At 41.8% G+C, this 21,567-nt stretch overlaps 1 protein-coding gene across 4 annotated transcripts in view; it reads left to right on the forward strand.

The window, feature by feature from the left end:
• The window catches only part of LOC105992693 (chromosome unknown open reading frame, human C10orf11), a 1,076,746-nt gene that overhangs the window by 637,650 nt on the left and 417,529 nt on the right, over positions 1-21,567 (forward strand). For 3 of the 4 annotated variants that reach the window (XM_013025699.1, XM_013025702.1, XM_013025703.1), the window contains one exon: positions 7,186-7,303. The exons of the other annotated variant lie outside the window; for it this stretch is intronic. In XM_013025699.1, the coding sequence (XP_012881153.1) occupies positions 7,186-7,303 (118 nt within the window). The remainder of the gene's footprint in view (positions 1-7,185; positions 7,304-21,567) is intronic. 4 annotated transcript variants of the gene reach the window in all.

The raw sequence follows: 21,567 nt of genomic DNA on the forward strand, positions 1-21,567 counted from the left end.
TCTAAAAAAATTTCTTATTGATTGGCATCCACTGTGGTTATGTGATGTAATATTTATAATATGTCACCCAGCCATACATCAAAACAAGTATGTGTATGTGTGTTGTTTCATTTCCAAGGAGATGTTGATTTCAAAGAGGTCAGCTCAGTTTTAGGTGATGCTGTGGCCAACCACTGGACCAGAAATGGGAAGTGAGTAGATTTATGAAGTCACAGATTTTTGTGGAGCCTTTCCTTCCCCAATCCCCAATAAACCCTTTTGGCTTCCTCACGTCCCCCTGTGTACCTACCCAGTTGGATTTTCTTGGCACACAACCCTACAGTAAAATGGGCTCATTAAATTCCTGTGTGAGCATGAACATACTACTGAGTTGTTGAGTTGTTGCTGGGGCAGGAGGGAAACCATGTCCGGGGCTCCCTTTGCCATCCATCATAGCTCCTGGCTGAGAAATGGCCTTGGCCATGTTATGGGAGCTAAAACCTACCCGAGCTTTGCTGTGTGGATTACAGTGGTGCTGTTGTGGGATGAATGTTGAATGGATGCAAATGTGGTAACAGAAGCCTTTGGGATTGGGTCAGGAAAGAAAATAGGCAGGAAAGTCTTGGCCAGAGAGACATCATAGCACTTAGAGACTTTGGGTAGACTTTGACACAGGCCAAAATAGCAAATCAAGTCTGATAAACTTGGATACTAAGACTGGTCTGTCATTTGTCTTCCTTTTTGTCTTCTTGTTTTCTGCAATGCTTTGGAAGTCAATAGTAGACAAAATGCTGGACTTGAATCTTTAAACAAGGGTCCTTCAAATAAGCTTGCTCTATTCCAAACCTTTTGTCCTGCATTCCCTAGCACCCTGATAGTCCCTGGTGGGCCTCCTCTTTTCCCCTAATATAAGCCCTAATGTACTCCTTGCAACTTTAAATTATTTAAAATATGGTGTCTTTTTTCTTTGTTCTCTGGTAGGGAGCAGTGCTGGGGCCTGTCCAATGTCTATAGCACTCAGTCCAAGGGCAGGCAGGCAGAAGAGACCCTCCAGGCCTGGGCTGTCCTAGTCTACCACCATTTCCCACTACATAGAAGCTGTAAAACTTGTGGTTTACATAACCCAGTTAGCATTCCCCAGCTAATCTACAATCCGGGCTTTGAAGATCACAAGAAAGCAAAGGTCATGACCCCGAGATCAAAGTGACAGAAGCCCACATAGTAATTGCTGGTTACCCTCCATAGAGGCCCTTGGACTGTCCTGTGGGTGTATTGTTTGCACAGAGACTTCAAACATGCTGCTGGAGAACTGTGAGGAAAATCAGCTGGTCTTTGGCAGTTGTCAGATATTCATTAATGCTGTAGGTGAGCTCACTTCAGACTCATTAGAGTGAGTCATTGTCATCTCTCTGAGCATCTGGAGCTCTTCCACTCTTAGTGTTGTTCAGAACTCCTTGGCCTCTATTGGCTTTCTCTCACTATCTGTATCTGGAGGCGTTGTGGAAGGAAGGGGGAGGGTTATGCAAGGGAATCAGGACATTGAGAAGGGATGCTATGGAAGCACTTATAAACCAACTTTGAGGCACAGAGAATTCAGTCCAGATAATTTGAAGGAGGCTTAGACACCATTTGGCCCATCCCTTCCATTTCACAGAGAGATAAACAAACTGAGGCCCCGAAAGACAGCAGAGACTAAACTCAAGATCCTCTTCAGCCCCCAGAGATAAGCTCTAATCCTGGACACTTTCCTCTACCTTCTTAGCCCCCAAGATTTTCATTATGAAGATCTTACCTCCCTTTTAATTTTCTCTTCCACATTTGAAAGGCTTTGGGCTCATGCTTTTTTTCTTTTTCTTTTATTAATCAGCCGTATTTAGCAGTTGATCGGTGCTTTTGGTCAGCATGAGGTAACCTGTGTTAGTAAACCTCCTGAGGTAATGCAAGGAAGTGAGATATTTGTTGGCATAAAGGAAGCCCTGCTGTGGTAAGTGTTGTTGTGGATTGAAAACAGCTCATAGATCACCCATGGCTGTAATCTGCCCAGGTAGTGCATCAGTAGCTCATTGTATCCCTGTTTGATACATTGGCGCAAGAAGGCAAAAGGCAGAGAATGTTATAAATGGAAAGAAATAGAAGATACTTCAGTGACCCAAACTTCCTCATTCCCTTAGGAACTTCTCTCTGTCTTTCTGTCTCTCTGTCTCTGTCTCTGTCTCTCTCTCTCTCATGTGCCAGCTTGCCTACCTTCTTTCATTGTATAGCAAAGGCTAGCCTCAAACTCTTCTTGTTCCTCCTATCTTTGATTTCCCATGTGCTAGGATTACAAACAGGCTTGATAACATTTGGTATTTAGTGAATAGGCTCCAAGAAAGAAATAGGGTAGCCAAACCCCTTCAGCAGATATTGGTGATGATCAGGGATTTCCTGTGGTTGTACCCTATTAACTGGGGGAGCAGCCAGTTCTCCTGGGGTAACCATTGTGGGCAGAAGGAAAGAACATCTCTCTCTTTGAGGTCTAGATGGGAAAAAACAAAAAACAATAAACGCCAGAGCACTGAGATAGGAGTGGAAAAATTGGATTTTAGAGAAAACAAAACCCAAACAAAAGCTTTAGGTTGTTCCTTTTCTCCTGCTACGTTTTTCAGTTTTAGCTCTGTCGTTAAAGGAGGCTTAAGAATATGGGACATTCTGCATGAAATGGGAGAAAACCTGGGATACCCTGGTGGCTGGTCTTTCACTTTTAAGAAATCAGTTTTCAGACAGAGACAGATGAGTATTTAAATAGCTTCTAGGACCCCTGCTCTCTTCTTGATAACCTCATCTTCCATAACAGAGCCCCAAATGGCTCTGGCTCCCACCACCTTCAGCCCTGGGGGTTTCCCCTCAGCCACCTTGAGAAGGTCAGGAAAATTGGAGTAGCCCTCTGGAGCTAGGGACTTGAGACTCAGAACTTAGACGGATCTCTTTTCATTAAGCAATGCCCTGGCTTAACAAGCAGTTTTATAAATCTGAAGCTGTCTCCGGGTGTTGCAGGATTTATGGATGGGGGTTTCTGCCATAAAGTGGTTTATGATGGCTGCCTTCTGTGTTATTAGTAGCTGTCTCTTCCTTCAACCATTGCTGTTTGATAATAGCCTTAAAACACCCAGAATTACTTACCTGCAAGGCCCATTCCCGATAGCCCCTGTTGACAGTCTGAATAAGTTTACTGCCCTTTTGTTGTACTTTACCTTCAAAACAAACTGATTGAACCATCAATAGCTCGTGGAAGCTGACAGAGGGATGTCATCTGGACTAGCCCTTGTGATTGCAGGTTATCTGGGGGAGTTAACCTTCCCGCATTGTTAACTGAAATGTTTTATGTACTATGCAACTTTAGGATACGGCTGTGATAACCCCGGTAACTAAGTAATACATCACAGTAAAGAGGTTTCGGTGCAACAAATAACCCTGGATTAAATTTACAAGGGTTGAATTGATATTGTAAAAGCTTTCATTCTGTGGCTTCAGGAATCTGCTCTTGTATTTTTATGGCAAACTTGTATTACACTCAGGATTGAAGCTGTGGCTTTTTGACACCCTGACATGACCTAGAATAAAGGGAAATAGATCTCCCAAGACCAGGATGGGATAGGCAAGCCAGAAGCCTACTGACTTATCACTTGGCAATAATATTGGATCCAGTTCTAAGTCACCAAGGGCCAGGAAGGTCTGGGCTGTTGTCTGGGCTCTTTGTAGACCACCCTCCCCCACATGGTTGGCAGCCCTGAGAAGGAGGCTCATGGCTGCATCGCCATGCTCATAATTCCAAAACTATTATTCCTCATCGAGTTATTTTTCACTAGGACATTGGTTCTCAGCAGGACAGCAGCAGCACCTGGGAACTTATTAGAAACATAAATTCTAAGCCTCACTTCAGAACTCCTGAATCAGGGGGTTGGGGGACCAGTGATCTCTGTTTAAACAAACCTCTGAGGGATGAGCAGCGATGCTGATGCCTACCCGTAGTTGCAAGGCACCGTGATAGAATATAAGCTCCTTGAGCGCAGAGGCCTTCTAGTCTTTTCATCACCGTATGCCAGCACCTTGCACAGTTCCCCATAGGAGCTAGCAGCCTAATGCTTATTTCTTGAATGTACGAAAGATACATGAAAGAAGACAACTTGAAGGAGGAAGTTTGAATGCTGGTCCAAAGTTTGACTTGGATCAGAGTTCATCCATTTAGCCTGGACGATGAATGTCAGATTGAATTGATGACAACAACTCTTCTTAGTGACCTTCAAACTTCTCTGAACAACAAGCACCTGGAAACCCAGGCCAATCCTGAAGATGGAATCAAGTCACCCTGAGAATCAGTCTATGTTAGCCCTGTCTGTCTCTTCGATTGTATCAGAAGGGTGTTCTGAAGACAGCAAGCTCTTTGTCATCTAATTTTTTTTAACTAGCTTAAAAGCCAGCACCTCTCTCTGTCTTTCTCCTTTGATTTCAGGGCTGTGATCCAAAGTGAGGCGAAATGACAACGTGCGGTCTGTTGTCATCGTGGTTCCTGCCAGCCCCGTGAAGGAATCTTTCACTCCATCATTAAACAGTGGCTGATTTTCTAATAGTGATGTTGTCTTCACCTGAATATTCATCTTTCCCCACCTACACTTAGAGGGCGTCTCGACTCTTTTGCGCGTCACTCCTGACATATTGTTTCTGTCTGTACATGTCTTTATTTGAAAGAATCTGTTGTCATCCAGAGTTTGCCGCTACAAGCAGAAGATGGAAGTTTTCTCTGACAGTCTGAGGCCGGTGGGAATTCTACTTGGGGTAAAAAGAACATTAATGCCCTGGATAGCACTTTCCTGATATTTTGAGTAAGGTTAGGGGTATTTGGAAAGATAAGGGGGCAATAATTGAAGCCAGGTAAGAAGAAGGAAACAGACAGGGTCAAATTCCAGGTGATCAGGCTTTAGGGTGGACTGTGTTGGAGAGGAAAATATACCCCAAAGTCACATCTGAGTGTTTTGATTTTTAACAGAGAACAGTGAGAAGATTGTCATTGGTAGCCAGTAAACAGTTCTCGTTGGCTCTTGAGTAACCAAGCCACGCCTTTCACTTGGACGGGCATATGAAGACCATTCAGCATTAGGAAATCACCTGTGAATATGAGAGGTAGCCCTGGAGGGGGCTCCTGGGAGGCACAAGCATATTACATACCCACTTGAGATTTTTGTTTCTCCTTTCTCCCTTAGCTTTTGATTATTATAACAGGCATCTGTACATACCTCTAGTCCTTAGCTACCCTAGTTTGTGTGTGTGGATGTATCTTCCCCATTCAAGAGAGTAGAGGGGTTCACATCTGAATTCCTCTGTATTCCTAGAACCTGGCACATCATAGGTACACAAAAATATTTGAGCATCTGGAAAGATGGGGAGGTTATTGAGTGCATTCTACTGTGTATTCCCAAGATATCATGCAGTTATGCAAAGAGGTTTGTTTCCCCCTTAAGAATCTTATAGATGAGCAAAGGACATCAGCTGAACATCAAGAAAATAACCAGGAAACAACAAAATGTTGGACTATATGGTGCTGCCAACATGCTCTAGAAGTGGAGAGAAGGAAGAAAGGAATATGTGTTTAGGGTGTACAAGAATTTTTCATGGGGGCTATGGCTGAAAAGGTGAGGGAATACCAATGAGGCCTGGTACAAAGAGGAAGTGACTGATTTCTTCAGAGACCATCCATTGCCCTTGATACTATGTCCTCACCCCTTCTTCCTGGTCAAAATAGGCCCTAATCAGTGGCTCATTTGATTCACAACAGTTTGCAGCCTTAATTGAAAGCCTCTTGGTAGGTGACTGTCATTGATGAGGGAGGAATATAGATAGTGTCTGTACCTTTTAGACATTTATTTATATATTTGTAAAACTATATCCTGCCATTTTCCTCCTCTTATTAATTCCATATACAACTGCTTTGTAAATATCTCCAAAGAAGTGAACAAAATCTAAACTCCTAAAGGCTCAAAGGTTGGGATTCCTAAGTACCATACTGCATAGCCATTGGTTGAGCCCTGTAGTCTGTAAGGTATACTGGAAGGAAATAGAGGTCCCTTGACATTTATTTGACTAATAACATCCCCTAGAAAGAGAGCCCTTGTTTCTCCTTCATGTCATTGCCAGTGTTAGAATAACAGATAATGAGTAAAAAGCCCTTGAGACCTTGACTTGATTGCTCAGGGTAGCGTTTCTCTCAGCTACATGTGTTCCCTACTTCATTCCTAGAATCATTGGCTTATTACAGCTTAGTTTATTGTCCTGCATGGTAAATTGAAGTCTTACCATCTTAATTTTAAACAATGACCCACAGGAATGGCAGTGATGTCAATGGAGGTATAGGTTAGTCTTACGGGAACTTCCTGTATAGCAAAAAAAATTGGGTCTGAAATGCATTGACAGAATTATGCTGGCTGACCCAGGTAGGGATGTGTGTATCTACTTTTGAGTCAAGTGATGTATGTAGCAATCCCACCTTATTTGTAGATTTTTACATATAGTTCAACCAAGTATGATCAAAAATATTTTTTTAATCAGAAGAAATCTCTGAAACAAAGCATTTTCAATTTTCACATGTACTGAACAGCTCAGTTGATGCAAAGAAGGTCTGAGCCAGTCCTGTGTTGTTGTCTATTATGTTTAAATTGTCACATGATCTACTGAGTGTTTACCTGCCCTTAGGTTTGTGAAAATGTGCCTTTAATAAAGCAAATGTACCTCCCAAAGCAAGGTAAACATTATAGTAATTCTTCCCAAGCAAAATGATGTGTAATTTGTTTACCTGAATTGAGAAAGTGACAATTTACATTTATTAAAAGGTAGCATGTTTTCAGCAAAAGTTGGATGGTGTCACGGAAAAAAATAAATCAAACATCTCTAACACAACAGTGAGTTCTGCATACCCTGAGCATTCATAGTTCTTTCTCTGTGGTAGGAAGTCTCTTTGGAATCATATATCTATTGACAGCAAGGGTCTACTGTTATTTCTAAAGTTGACTTGTGTGTCTATGTAAAATACAACCTTTGTAAATATCTCCAAAGAAGTGAACAAGACCTAAACTAAAAGCTCAAAGGTGGGGATTCCTAAGGATGCAACAAAAATTGCCACGCTGCAACTTTAAGGCTTACCTCACCTTCTGATTGGTTTTTGACTCTTGTCTCTAGGTGCTTTGTTTTGTACAAACTGCCCAACTTGAAGTTCCTAGATGCCCAGAAAGTAACCAAACAGGAACGAGAAGAGGCATTGCTCAGAGGGGCCTTCATGAAGGTTGTGAAGCCCAAGGTATGCTGCCTGTTCACTGTTCTTCATGAGAGAGACACATTTCAAACCATTGCTTATTCTTTTGAGCATGATGCATGTCTTTCTTGTGTTTATAATGCTGGTAAAATCTTACACTAGGGATACCTGCATAGATCTACTGTTGATCATGAAATAGGACGGGGTATACATTGGGTCTTCCTGTGACCTCGTCTAAAGGAATACTTTTTTGTAGATGCTTTAGCCTAATAAACTCAGTTCAGTGGTGAAGTTTTTCAAGTGAAGTTTAGGCCACCTCCTCAAAGATATTTTCTTTCTTCACGTCGAGTAGAGAAGGGAGAAGGCATCAGGCATTTTCTATTTGGGGTGGTAGGATTTCTCTAGTCCTTCAGAGGACTTCTTTCTTGTTTCTGAAGAGGAGTAAGGAGAGAGTAATTTCCATCTACCACAGAGGAGGACTCTGTAGCGTCTGAGATAATATTAGCAGAGAAGGCAATATTTTCTGACAATGTGTCCCAGGGCCTGCATGTGTTCCCCACATGCAGCTCACCAGGGTCTGTTTGAGTGCTGTTTACTGACCTTTCTTTTACTAACACAGACTGTGAAAGTGAACCAGGTGTCGCCCTAATGGCAGCTCTGATGAGGCAGGGGAGATTTGCCTTGGGGGGTCATAGAGTCAGACACAGGGATTTTTTTTAAGGACATCTATTTCCCTGAGAGAAGTTTCAGTCCTTCAGTGAAGCCTGAGACTGGGGAATGGATTCAGTGACCCCCAGTGATCCCTTCATAGAACCCTCACCACTCTGGGGCTCTATGGAGCTGGGCAGTCATCTCCCAGGATTGCCGCTTGTGTGTTTAAAGTGCGGGCACGGAAATGCTGGATGTCTAGTTGGTCTTCACTTATTGACTTATAGCTCTCCATACATACATTGGAAATGATTAAAGTGAGGAAAAGAAAAAAATAAAACCAAAACAGAGCAGAACAATGGAACCTCTTCCATCTCGTTGCTCAGTTGGCAGCAGACCTCCAGCCGTTTTCTTTCCCTGAATCCATGAGGTGCAACTGATTTCCCGTTATGCTGAATAAAATTGCTAACAGTTGTGGAAATATATGATATAGAGGGTATAATAGTGGCAGATAAATGTATTGTCCCCTGTTTCAGCATGTAGGAAATTAATGAGTGATTAATTTCATAGCTATTAAAGTGGTTAACAGTTCTCCTTATTGGGAAACAGGTTTGACGTACTGCACCTGACTGCTTGTAGTTATTCCAGCCTTTGTAATTTTGTCCAAATGAAAGAATTTATTTCTTGGCCTTTTAAAAAACTTTTTTGGTGAAAGTTGATATTGCCAAACCCAGTAAAATACAACAGATGAACTCCTTGTAATCTCTTGAGTTAGACCCTGCCCACCTTCCATCCCCCACTTTCACGTATATACGTAGAGATAGATTGGTACTTACCCTGCTCTTGTTAGCCTCTGGCATGGAAAACTTTCCCATGGTTCTGCTGTCAATTGCTTCAAAGTGAAACTTGAATGAATAATAAGTATATTGTCTGTTTGACTTGTATGGGAACTTGGTTCATGACTATCTCTCTTCTAGTGTTCCTTCTATATATAAATTGGTGAATCCTCGTCTAACCCCATAAAGCAGAAAGAAGGGATTATTCACTTTTACTTTACAGATGAGAGACATCAGGCCCAAAGAAGGTCCCTGGGCGTCCTGAGGTTACCTAGATGGGAATTCCCAGAGCTTTCCCTTGTGTCTGACCATGGAACCCAAGTCTTCTTACCCTACTTTATTACTCCCAGAGCAGTGATATAAATACATTCCCCATGGATCTCTTTGTTCAAATGAAACCTAATTAACTGGAGGGCCTAAATGAAGAGAACAGGTGGCTTTAGGACTCTTAGGTGGGCTAGAGATGGAGAGAATTGGAATCCCCCTCTTGCCTTTTAAACTAACCAGAAATGGCTCCTCAAAATTCTGCCATTGCCTGATTGAATTATTAGCAACATCAGCAGAAGTGTCTTCAGAGTTTCCAATTAGCTTCCAGTCAATTTTAGAATTAGCTCATGTTTGTGTGATTGACTCTAATATCATTACTAACTATATTAAGCTTTTAAATGTCTATTAATTATTTGAGAAAAGAGAAAACAAGACTCCAATAAAAGCATGGGACTCATTGGTTCTCTTTTTGAGGAGTCCCATAATTTCCAAATGAGAGGACTTCAGAAATCAGTGGCTTTTGTTTTGTGGATGAGCAGCCTTAGGGAGGGCACAGGGTCCAGAATAAAGGGTCTTGGGCCTCTGGTTAGATGCTGTATATATGTCATGATCCTTGAAGAACCCAAGAAAATTCCAGTATGTCATCCAACTGCCTGTCTCTTGAATGGCAGGCAATTCTCTTTTGTTGTTTTCAGAGACATACAGTGGTATTTTTCTTGCAGATAGAGCCAAATGAGCTCTTTGCTGAATTAATAAACTGGTGTTCAAAAGGCTGCTGCTCGCCTGTTCATAGTGTGTACAGACATGTGTTTGCTCCTTTGCAGGTGTGTATATATGTTTTCTGTCTCTGTGTATATATCCATATGTATGTTCTGGGAGGTATGTATATGCTTAGCGTAGATTTCTAAGTGGAAAGCAATTTCCTTCCCATGAATTGCCGACACTGTGCTGTGAACACTGTCTAAAGACTGTTTTTCATAACAGAGTCGGAATCTCAAGTTGGTTTCTGTCCTTCCCAGGGTGGTGGCAGCCTGTTGTGCTTATTCAGCAGAATAATCTGACGGATGATCAAGGAGGCCATGATTTGGGGAGCTGTTTTCATTTTATTCCTGACATAAAGTATTTGGGAGAATGGAAAATGCCTCTCCAATCATAGCCCTTGCTTTAGAGGTAGGGAATGGGCAGGCTGGGTGTTCTCTGCTGATGCAATTGCAAAAATCAGCCAGGAACTAATCATCCTCTGTGTCACCAAGGTTTGATTTGGTACCTGGGAGGCCTTGGTGCTTGAGTAAGAGTTCTTTCTCCACCCCTCCCCTTCCTGATGACACATTTTCCCTCTATTTTTGTCTCTTGGCTTTTATTGTTTTACTTCTATCTGAGCTCTGCTTGTTTTATGGAGAGATGTCATTTGTTAGGAGGTGATAGCTGATGTTACAATGGGCTCTTCCAGACTGTGAGTATGTATGTGCACTAGTGTGTATATGTGTGTGTGTGTGTGTATGTTTGTAGACAGTTAATGGACCTATAGCAGTTAATATTTTATTTCCCCAAAATACATCTACACACACACACACTTATGCCAGGTGCCAATTGCTCACACTTATCTTAGCTGTTTAGGTGGTTGAGATCTGAGGCCAGCCCAGGCAGACAAGTCTGAGAGACCCATATCTCCAGTTAATTACCAAAAAGCCAGGGTTATAGCTCAAGCAGAGCACTAGCCTTGAGCAATAAAGCTAAGGGACAAAGTGAAAGCCCTGAGTTCAAGCCCTTGTACTGACCATTGAATCATGCCATTCTCAATACAGAATGCACCAAGATGGATACAGAGAAGAGTAAGACCCCCCAAAAAAGACTCCTGAAATGACCAGTCCATGAACCCCTGGGAAATATCAATCAAAAGAGTGCAGAGGTCTGTCCAGGAGGCCAGCGTATGTGGTAGGAAGCCAGTGTCACACATCAGAGCGACAGCTCAAAATCCTGACAGTCACAATTGCTTAATTATGTCCTGGCTTTATAATTATTCATCCCTGTTCTGGCAAAGACCACAGTTGTCATTTCTTTGACATAATTACTTAAAGCTGATCCCTCTTGTTTACAGTCATGTATACAAAGTTGGCTACCAACTGTTTAATCCTCAGAACCTTCAGGGAATCATGGGCAGAACAGCTACGGTGGCCCTGGACAGGGCAGCACAGCCTCTACTGGAAACTCTTTTTGGCATGCGTGTGTTTGCTTGTCCTCATGACCATTCCTTCTAGTTAATGTGTGTTGACAGATACATTTCTTAACATAGTATTGGTGTTTCCTTGAAGCTTTGTCATGCATTTCTTTATGTGAGTATGTTTGGGTTTCCCATCATATGCAGCTTGTGTATTTGTGCAATTTTATATAGCTTATGTATTTGTGTGGCTATATACTTGGATATTTGGAAGGGCAGGCTATGATGTGTATGGGTATATGAGCCAGTGAGAGAGAGAGAGAGAGGGAGGGAGGGAGAGAGAGGAAGAGAGAGAGAGAGGGAGGGAGAGAAAATATATAAAAAAGAAAGCATGAAGAAGGGAGGAAGAGAAAGAGGACAAGACATGATATGTAATAGCAATAAACTTGAGTTCATGCCCCTACTGGAAATCTTTTCCATTCTTATCCTTAAATGGAGAGTTGGTAGTATCTTGGGCTTAAAAATAACCTGCTCCTGGGTCCACTACACAATCCTGCTCTTGACTTTTGCAGTTAGGACCTAATTCCCATCTGAGTGTATGTTTTCAGATTTCCATGAAAAGTGCAAGGTAAGATAAAGACAGGCAGTGATACTAATAGGGAAGCCAACTCTTTTGAGATAAGGAAACTACGCATCCATTGGGATCCCAGCTCCAGAAGGTCAGGAACTTGGCTTGTTTGGTTTTCTTCCCCATCTCTACCACCTGGCCAATACCAGAAATTCCACCAACAGGATAAACAACAGACCACTTCAGGAGGTGACCTGTAATGAAATCTTACACATTTTGAATCAATTTACTCAACATAATCATCTGGGAAAGCAAGGGGGAAAAAACCACGGCCCTCAGAAAATGTGATGAGTTGAACCTGTACGGTGTTGGAGAAGACCAGTACTGTGTTTCACACTCATTTTTGCAAAGGATTTACCCAGAAATTATTTATGCTAGGAAGATCTTTGGCTGTCGTGATCTCTTACCTTGACCTGTCCCTTGGCATGCAGTTATAGAGAAGGTAAGGCTATGAGCTGAAGCTGTGCTTCCCATGCCTTAAGATGTTCCCTGTGTCTTCTTCCGCATAGAACGAACCTGCTGATAGTAGGGCTTTTAAAGATTAAGAAATAGCTTTTTTCCCAAAATTATTTGGGGACTCCCACAGGTCTTATATAGCTAAAATGAGATTTCTCCCTCTCTAAGCTGGACTGTGATGTTCTTATCCTGTCATCACTACAAAGGAGCATTACCTAATGGCCAACTTCATTCACTCCATATATTTTTTTGTTGTTGTTGGTTGTGGGGCTTGAACTCTGGGCCTGGGCGCTGTCCCTCAGCTCTTCAGCTCAAGGCAAGCGCTCTACCACTTGAGCCACAGCACCACTTCCGGTTTTCTGGTGGTTTATTGGAGATAGGAGTCTCACGGTCTCTCCTGCCCAGGCTGGCTTTGAACCGCGATCCTCAGATCTCAGCCTCCTGAGTAGCTAGGATTACAGGCGTGAGCCACCAGCGCCTGGCTCCATATTTTTTTTTAATGCCTAACTACTACTTTACCAAGAGCTACCTTATTCTAAAACACTGCCATATAATATTTTTCGTTACCCCTACCAGCCCTAGTACAAACATATAAAAGATTATCAGAAATTCCTCCTAGATTTATTACAATCACTAACATTTACTCTTATGTGTTATATAAATCCAGGGCCTTCCTGGAAATAAATATTGTAAACCACTAGTATATGTAGTTATATAGGCACTTTGCCAATATGTGTTCAAAGTTCTCTGCAGTGGTAAACATTCTGGAAAATAACAGAAAGCCTAAAAACTGTTCATTGATTTTCCTGGGTCTTTGTAACTACCTGAATATGTTAGCGTTTTATGGTTCTTCTCCATTTCTGTACAGATGTTTCTTGTCTAGAGACATATTTGGATTCCATTTTCAGTTACTTTTATAGTAAGTTTTGAAGAAGAAAAAGAATTTTTTTAATTAATTTCTTTTTTGGAAAATGCTTAGGCAGTATGTTTGGAAACCGCACTGGTAACCAAACATTTATAGTTTGTTTGTTTTTCCTTCTTGCTCCTGACTTCACAGTTTGTCATACTTATTTGAGGGGGAAACTCTGAAGGATTTTGTATTTTCCTAGTTTTTTTTTTTCACACCCTGGCATCTCTTGTCATGAGCAAATGCTTTCAGAGCATTGTTGTTTGGAAGCAATTTCTATACTCTTGCATTTGAAAAGCAGGCCTCTGATTTCAAAACTGGACTGTGACAGGAAAGCCATCTCCAATGTCCTGGGAAGTCTTACAGATGGACAGCTGAAATCCACACCTGGGAGAAGGAAAGTGATGACTGTAGGTGCTGGTGGAAGCCTCTGGAGTTACATATCACTAGTGAGCGCACAGTAAAGACTGTTCTCCATCAAGCCCACTGATCAAGGAGTACTGTGTTTCTAATGGAACCTTAGCTTCTCAGCTTCATAGTTTCCCTTTTGGGGGCCTCCCAGATGCTCCTATTTTTCCAAAGATGTTTGAATAGACTCATGGTAAGAACCTCATTGAAATGAGTGGTATGTTTTTAGGATGTGAGATTAGGAAGACCTTTAGGAGCCAGGGCATACCTGAGTACTGGTGGCTCAACCTGTAACCCTTGCCACGTAGGAGGCTAAGATCTGAGGATCACAATTCTGGGTAGGAAAGTCCATGAGATTTTTTTTAATCTCCAATTAACTACTGAAGAGTATGAAGCAGAGCTACGGCTCAAGTAGTAGAGCACCAGCCTTGAGCAAAAAAGCTAAGGGATAGTTCCCAGGCCTTGAGTTCAAGCTCCAGTAACAGTACCCAAACCTAATAATGTGTAGAAAACTTGGTTCAGCCTCTGGAACCAAACAATTGAGTAAAGTATGGCAGATTGCCTTTTTGATATAAAATTGCCTTTTTCTCTGCCTTTGCAATGCTTCCCCCATAAGGAAAAATAAATTTCCCCATTCCATCACCTTGATTTTGGCTATATAATGTTTTGCACAATGGGATGTGAGTAGAAGTGACAGCATGCCAATTCTTAACCGAGGCCGCCTAAAGCACTATGTGTTTCTACACATTTGCCCTCACATACCTGCCATTTGCTACGTAAGCAACATATAGAGCTACACTGAGCAGACCTAAACCTAATTTAAAGTCTGAAGCCATCCTAGCTAATCACAGACCTCTGCACAAACAAGGAGTATTTGTTGCAAGTCACCAGGATTTGAAACCATCGTGTGGTTGCAGAAACCTGATAGATTCATGGGTAGGGCTTCTACCCACACACCATGCCTTTGGGTGTTTCCTTGGTTGCCTGAACTAGCCAGGGTTCTTCACTAGGACACAACTTAGGGCTTAGTGAGAGTGGTGGCAGTGGTTAGTGCCACAGCACTGACTCTAGTAGGCTATCTGGATGCTTGATTTGGATAGCAGGTCATCCCTAGGGGTCAGCTGACTGCCTAGGATTATATTATGAGACATATGGAAGCCTCTCTAGTGTTGTTAAAAGAATACTTAGCATGTGTAAAAATGTTCACTGTCTACTAGATATTGTACAGATACTTAACAGTTTACTGGGGATTAATCCCTTTCCATGCTAACATTCAACCACTGTACCATACCTCCAGCCTAATACTTAATAATTTTATCGCTAATTTTTCTCCCTGGCCTGACTCCTAAAATAATCAAATCAGAGAAGTTGCATATGTACTTTAAATTATTAGGCAAAGTCGATTTTAGGTTTGTCCAGGCTCCCACACTCATGTATTTTCCCTCCGTATATCTGACTTTAAGAAAAACAGCCAACTTCGGACCTTGTGCTCTCTCCATCATTTACCTTACATTTTATTAACAAAGCATGAATAGATGATGAGAGGCAGGGATAAAAGAACAGAAAGACCAAGAGAGCTAAACAGAGGGGTATAATTTCCAATTCTGACCTTTGACTTATTTCCCTAAGCCATTTTTGGTTACATGCATGGGTGAGGCAGAAACTCATTTTCAGAGGCTACATTTTCAATTTCCCTGAGGGTAAGGAGGATTCTTTTTTAGTGGAAGAAACATACAGATAGTGCTGTATTTGGATCCTGAGCTTTTGAGAAAAGAAAGAAGCAGGAGTGATCTGTGTAGAGCAGAGGGTGCTTTGGGTGCTTAGGACCTAAGGAGTAACTTCAGGCATTCAGAGCACCCAGGCTTGTTAGTGTGTACATGGCCATTGCAGTGCAGGAGCTAGATCTGAGAGCCTCTTCATTAGAGTATCCAGAAGGATCTGGGTGGTAGTGAGGTAGTGAGGAGTTAAGACTGCAGTGACTGAAAGCTAACAGCATCAGTGAGTCCCCTAGCAACGAGTCCACAATGTTCCTAAAAGTCACTTGATGTATTCTTGCCCCAATGACCCTTTCTCCTAAGAGTTCAGTTAGCTTTGTTTTAAGTAGTGACTTTAAGGCATTTTAGCTGGGCCATGAAAATCTTATTCCCATGTCTATGACAGAACTCTAATAGCTGATTATATCTGTATCTGCACATAGCCAACTGGATGTTTGCTTGATCCATTTGAGAAGAGTATTTTGGGGTATTTTGCTTTTATAATCTCTTTGTTATTTTTTTCAAGTTAAGCTTGAAAGGAAGAAGACGAGAGGAAAATAAAGATGATTTCTTAAGAAATTCTTGGAGAATCAAATTGGGATACTGATTTAAAGGAATTTACACTGAAAATGTATGTCATTCCAGGTTCTGTATGCAGCTTTGGGGGTTAGCAGTGAGCTTGCCCCCAGCAGCAGGTGCACTGGTAAGCTGAAGCAATACCTCATCTCTAACATGCTTTTTTCCCATCACTTACCACTTCCACATGATGTCAGGCCAGGGATGGAAAAAGAAGGGAATGTAAATGCCAGGATAACTTGTATACTAACAGAGATAAAAGTCCAGTTGGTAGTGTGTGAAAGAAGGAAGATCATTACAACATTGGTTTTCCTTCCCCTCTGTTGTACTAGTGTCTTGCTCTCTTGTCCTTCTAGATGCCAGCATTCCAGGGAGCTCTGCCTTGCTTGGAAAATCCCTTGGAGTTTTTAGTGACTGCAGAGAACCTGTGGGAAGTCAAGCATCTTTTGTATAGAATGGATGGGCTTATGATCAGCCATACATATGCCAGGCACTAGGGAAAATGCATAGCATCATTCTGAAGCATGACAAAGGAAGAAGAGGAGGAGGATGGCATGGATCTATTCTTTATTCCATAGTTCTGGTTATTGCCAAGGTATCTGCTTTTAATAGCATATAAGAAAAGTGAAGTAGAAAAAACTATTTTAAAAACCTCATGCAAACTTGAGTGATGTAAGGGAGATTCTGATACTTAATGATTGTTTTCTCTTTTTGTTGTCTTTGAAGCCAAGTTGATGGGATTTAAAAAAAATAACATAAGGTTAGCTTATCCAACTGAAAGGGTTAACACAAGGAGTAATCAGAACCTGTTTTTCCCTCTAAAACTTCCAGTAGTATCCAAGTTCATGGACAGTTTGTTGGATTCTGCTGAGAGAGTATATCACTACTCTCTTAGAAGTATGATTTTGCCTCTCTTTCTTTTACCTACTTGTGGCTACCCTAGGTGGCCTGTATACACTCCCCAATTCCAAATGCATCCTCTGTGTCACTGGCCAGGACAAGCGGCGTTTCACATGCATGGTAAGGCAGGTCTGCCCTTGAGGTCCCCAAAGGCTGGTAGTACAATTAGCTTTTATTTGCTTTTCTGCTCCTTACAGTAGAGTGTCTTAGATGAACAGACAGGTCCCCATCAATAATGCACAGATGCTCTGTAATTGGGGCTTCCTTTGATGTTAATTTAGCTAAGTTCAGTGCCATTGTCAGTGATAGCAATTATACTCAGCCTTTTCACCAAGGACATTTTAGGATAATTTTATTTTTCATGTGCATTTTAAAATATGGCAGTAAATTTTGAGCTACATTACCTGAATTAGAACTCATTATTTCTTTTCAACGGCGAACTAATGCTCTCTGTCTAGTCTCCAAAGCTGTATTTTTTTCCCTTTTTTGAAGTGGGGAATTTTAAGTGGGGCCTACAATTAATGAAGCTTTTAACTCATGAGTGAAATTTATAAGTGAGTCACTTTTTTTTTCTTTTTGGCATTTTGGATTGTCATGGAGGCTATCTGGCTGGGTGACCTGTCCCATGTTTTATTTGGCCCATTTTTATTCATTCCTCCCCACTGCCCAACCTTTATTTTTGTTCTTGACGTGATTCAAACAGTTGCCTCCAGCTGTTCTTTTGGGAGGTTTAAAAATCTGAATTTATTGTGGCTATTGTACTCTGAAAAACCTACGATTCTTCATTTGTTCATGGGCTGTCGTTGGATTTGTACTGATCCATGTTGGGGCTGGGCCCACTTTGAGCCACAGAATTATATTAAGTTTGGAATGAAGACTGGCCTGGTACCTTCTTGCCATCTATTTTTCTATAATGAAGACAGGGTCTGTAGTGCTTCCAGTCTATTGTGAGGGCTAAATGAGATGATGCATGGGAGTAGCTCAGACCACCCTTGGTAGCACTGGGCAGCTAGTGTTCTTTGTTGAACAATTTCAGACTAGTCTCTGTGGCATTTTCTGGGTCATGGGTTTGTGTGGCTGAACACAGGGAAGCTAATTCAGTGTTTCTAGAGCAGGATAGAGTATGCATTAGTCAGCTTGGGCTGCTGTGACAAAATACTACAGGTCCAGAGGGCTTAAATGTGTATTTATTTCTCATGATGTTGGAAGTTCAAGATCAGAGGGGCAGCATGGCTGCGTTCAGGTGTTGGCTCTGTCCCTGGCTTTCACTTCTTACTATGTCCTATCTTTTTGGCAGGAAAACAAGAGAGGAAAGTACAGGGGGAAAAAAGGGAGAAGAGGAAAAAATATGAATCTGTTCTTATAAGCCACAGTCCTACCGGAACAAGGCCTCATTTATCCTCAATTACCTCCTAAAGGCTCTGTGTCCAGATCTAGGCACACAGGAGCTAAGTCTTAGACATATGACGTTGGGGGCTTGCCATTCATCCTGTAGCAGAGGACACGGCCACATACTGTGGATGCCTTCATTGAGTTTTCTGAGACTTATATGCTTTAGTTTATTTCTAAATTTTTTACGGAGTATCTACTTCCCGATGAGAGGAGAAAAGGAGGGAATGCAGTCAACCTCAGGAAGCGTAGGCTCCTGAATTTGAGAGTATTTTGGCACAGTGCAAGGAAGTTTTGATCTGTGGTGGTGGTGGAGGGAAAGCTACAGGGCCAAGGCAGGCACAAAGCAGGGATGCTGTAGTGAGCATCACAGAGAAGTTTCACAGCCACTGCTGCAAACAAACAGGAGGACAATGGGGCCCAATGCTGGGTGGATAAGGCAGCTGTAGAGAAGTCTGCACAGGCCCCAGCTTGGGAGAAGGATGCCTGGTGCAAAAATAAGCCCTTAAGCTCTTTCATTTGGGTGACCTTGGACTCAACTCTCCTAATCCTCCTCCAACTCCCTTGGCAAATCTAGAAGTCAAGGCTGATGTTTAGATCCTGGAATTTGTCATTGGGATCAGCCTCCTCCTGACACAGAGAGCTGGAGAGTGAAATCTGGGGACTTGTTACATGTGTCCAGAGAACATTATCTCATCATCAGAGGGGTTTTGAAACCCAAGGTTGAGATACTGGATCTCTAGCTAATTAGAAAATAGCCGAGTGCTGAATTACACCAAGTTATGATTTGTTTTGTTTTATAAATACTGTTCAGTATACGATGTTAAAAGAAATGTCTAATTTCTGAGCACAGTCTAATTTTTAGTCATGGAATGTTTGGGGGGGGGAAATTAATTATAAATGATTCGTGTCTTTCTTGTGTTCCGAAAAGCTTCCATACCAATTTAGCACGTGTATTCTCTGAGAGGAGAAAAGCCAAAGCTGAACACTGTGAATTGTGTTTGGTTGGGCAAAAATGTACAGGGATGGAAAGGTTTCCTGCTTTGCTTTTCTTTCCTTTTCCTTGAAGCATTATATGACTAAATGTGCAACTTTGTTCACATAACTGCTACAAACAGTTCACTGTGTAGGCCAAATGCTCTCTAATGCAGTAAAATTAAGAAATAATATGCTTTGAAAGTGATTTATGAGTGTGGTTAAACTGCCAGATTTACAAAGAAATAGTTCAGATCTTGGGAAGCCTCAGGAGTCACGTCAAAAATGAATTTGACCATGATTTAAATTGCTACTTTTCTTACATGACATTTAATATGTGTACTTTGGAGGCCCATATGTCTTTAATAAAATAGCATTAAGTTTTAAATATGATATGAATGCAGCCAGTTTCTAAATTCATAACCTTTTCCACAACTCCAAAATGCTAACCAATAAGGGAGTCATACATGCAATAAAACATAAACCTTAGAAAATAGCTTTTTATTAAAATGGTTAGACACTTGGCAGCTGGGTTGCAATGTAATAAATACTTACAGCATTGTGGGTTTATCAGACATTGTTTACCCTGCAAGCAACTGGGACCAGACAACTAATTATAGCCCCCGCACAAAAGCAGTTCATGCTTGATCCTCCTGAGTGTGTTGAAGAGGCAAAACAGTTGTGTTGAGAGCCCTGGGTAAGGAGACCAGAGATTTGGGTTCTAATCCTTTTCTACCCTTTAAAAGGGACCGTGGGTGAATCACTGAATTTCTGTAACTTCTCCAGACTGTGCCATGTAGATTTATGATGATAATAATTTTTTATAAAGCATCAGACAGAACCTTGCACATGGTATGTACTCAGTGAAAACAAAACTGAAAAAAGCATTTAAAATATTTTTTGTGTGCTGCTCCTGGGCTTGAACTCAGGGCCTGGGCACTGTCCCATAGCTTTTTGCTCAAGACTTGTGCTCTACCCTTTGAGCTATGGCTTCACTTCTGTTCTCTTGGGAGTTAGTTGGTGATTAGAGTCTCATACATAGACTTTCCTGCCCAGGCTAGTTCTGAACTGAGATCCTCAGATCTTAGCCTCCTGCATAGCTATGATTACAAACATTAGCCACCAGTGCCTGGCTAAACACACCTTTTTAAATGCAAGATAAAGCTTTGGGTTCTTCAGCAGTGGTAATAGATTATGAGTCTAGAACAGCCCTTATAAAAGTTGACTTAGCCATAAGTCAGTGTCTACCTCATGGAGACTGAATCAGAAGGTTTGCGCCTGCCTCCCTTACCTCTTGCAGCTCTGAGTATGTTGGAAAGTATAGAAGGCAAGTTTATTCAGGGGAACAGATGTGTCTAGAGGAGCAGGGGTTCCCTTGTCTGTTGTCCCCTTACAGTTCCCAGAGATGTAAGTGACATACACAGTGCTCTCTCTCTCTTTGTCTTTGATTTTCAGTTTATACTAAATGGAAATTTTCCTTGTACTTGCAGCGTGTTGCCACAAAATATCCTTGAAAACCTCAGTGCTGGTGGCTCCTGCCTACTCAGCTACTCAGGAGGCTGAGATGTGAGGATCAAAGTTGAAGACAGCCTGGGCTGCTTTATTTCCAGCTAACCTGCAAAAAAAGTCAGAAGTGGAAAATGGTTCAAGTGGTAGAACATCAACCTTAAATGAAAAAGTTGGGGACAGCACCTAGGCCATGAGTTCAGGCCCCAGTTCTGGTACACACACCTCCCCTACCCCCCACACCAGCAGTACCAACACTTAAAGATCATGTGTGCATGCGTGTGTGCATGCATGCGTGCGTGCGTGCGTGTGTGTGTGTGTGTGTGTGTGTGTGTAAATGTACCCACAGCCCTCTCTGTGGAGCAGCTCTAATGAAGGGCTTCCTAAGCTCCATGTTTCAGTGTGTACCTTGCTTTGATTTCAGCATCTCAGCTGGCCTGGCAGTGGTCTGATTGTGTTTGTCTATGTAATGGATTATAAGCACCATCTACAAACTTCCTGAAGGAGGAGTTCCTGACTTTCCTAAAATGAGAATTGTGCGTTATATTTAGTTGTATTTGAACCTGCCTTATAATGTCAAGGCTGACATATATGAGTGGCAATCAAAGATGAAAAGACCAAGAAACAATTAATTTTCATGTTTTTAAAATGTTATGATTTCATTAGATGAAATTAACAAAGTTGCTTATAATCCTTGCATGTTAATTCTATGATTTTTCATCTAACTTTGCATCCCTTTTACTATGGATTTTTGTCTTTAATGCTCTAATTGTGTGTGTGTGTAACAGAGAGAGAGAGAAGAGAGAGAGAGAGAGAGGGGAGAGAGAGGTAAGGTGGGTATTGGGGCCTGAACTCAGGGCCTGGCCACTGTCCCTTAGATTTTTCTCTAAGGTTGACATTC

Source organism: Dipodomys ordii, unplaced genomic scaffold (genome assembly GCF_000151885.1).
Source record: "Dipodomys ordii isolate 6190 unplaced genomic scaffold, Dord_2.0 Scaffold86, whole genome shotgun sequence".
Classification (NCBI taxonomy): domain Eukaryota; kingdom Metazoa; phylum Chordata; class Mammalia; order Rodentia; family Heteromyidae; genus Dipodomys; species Dipodomys ordii.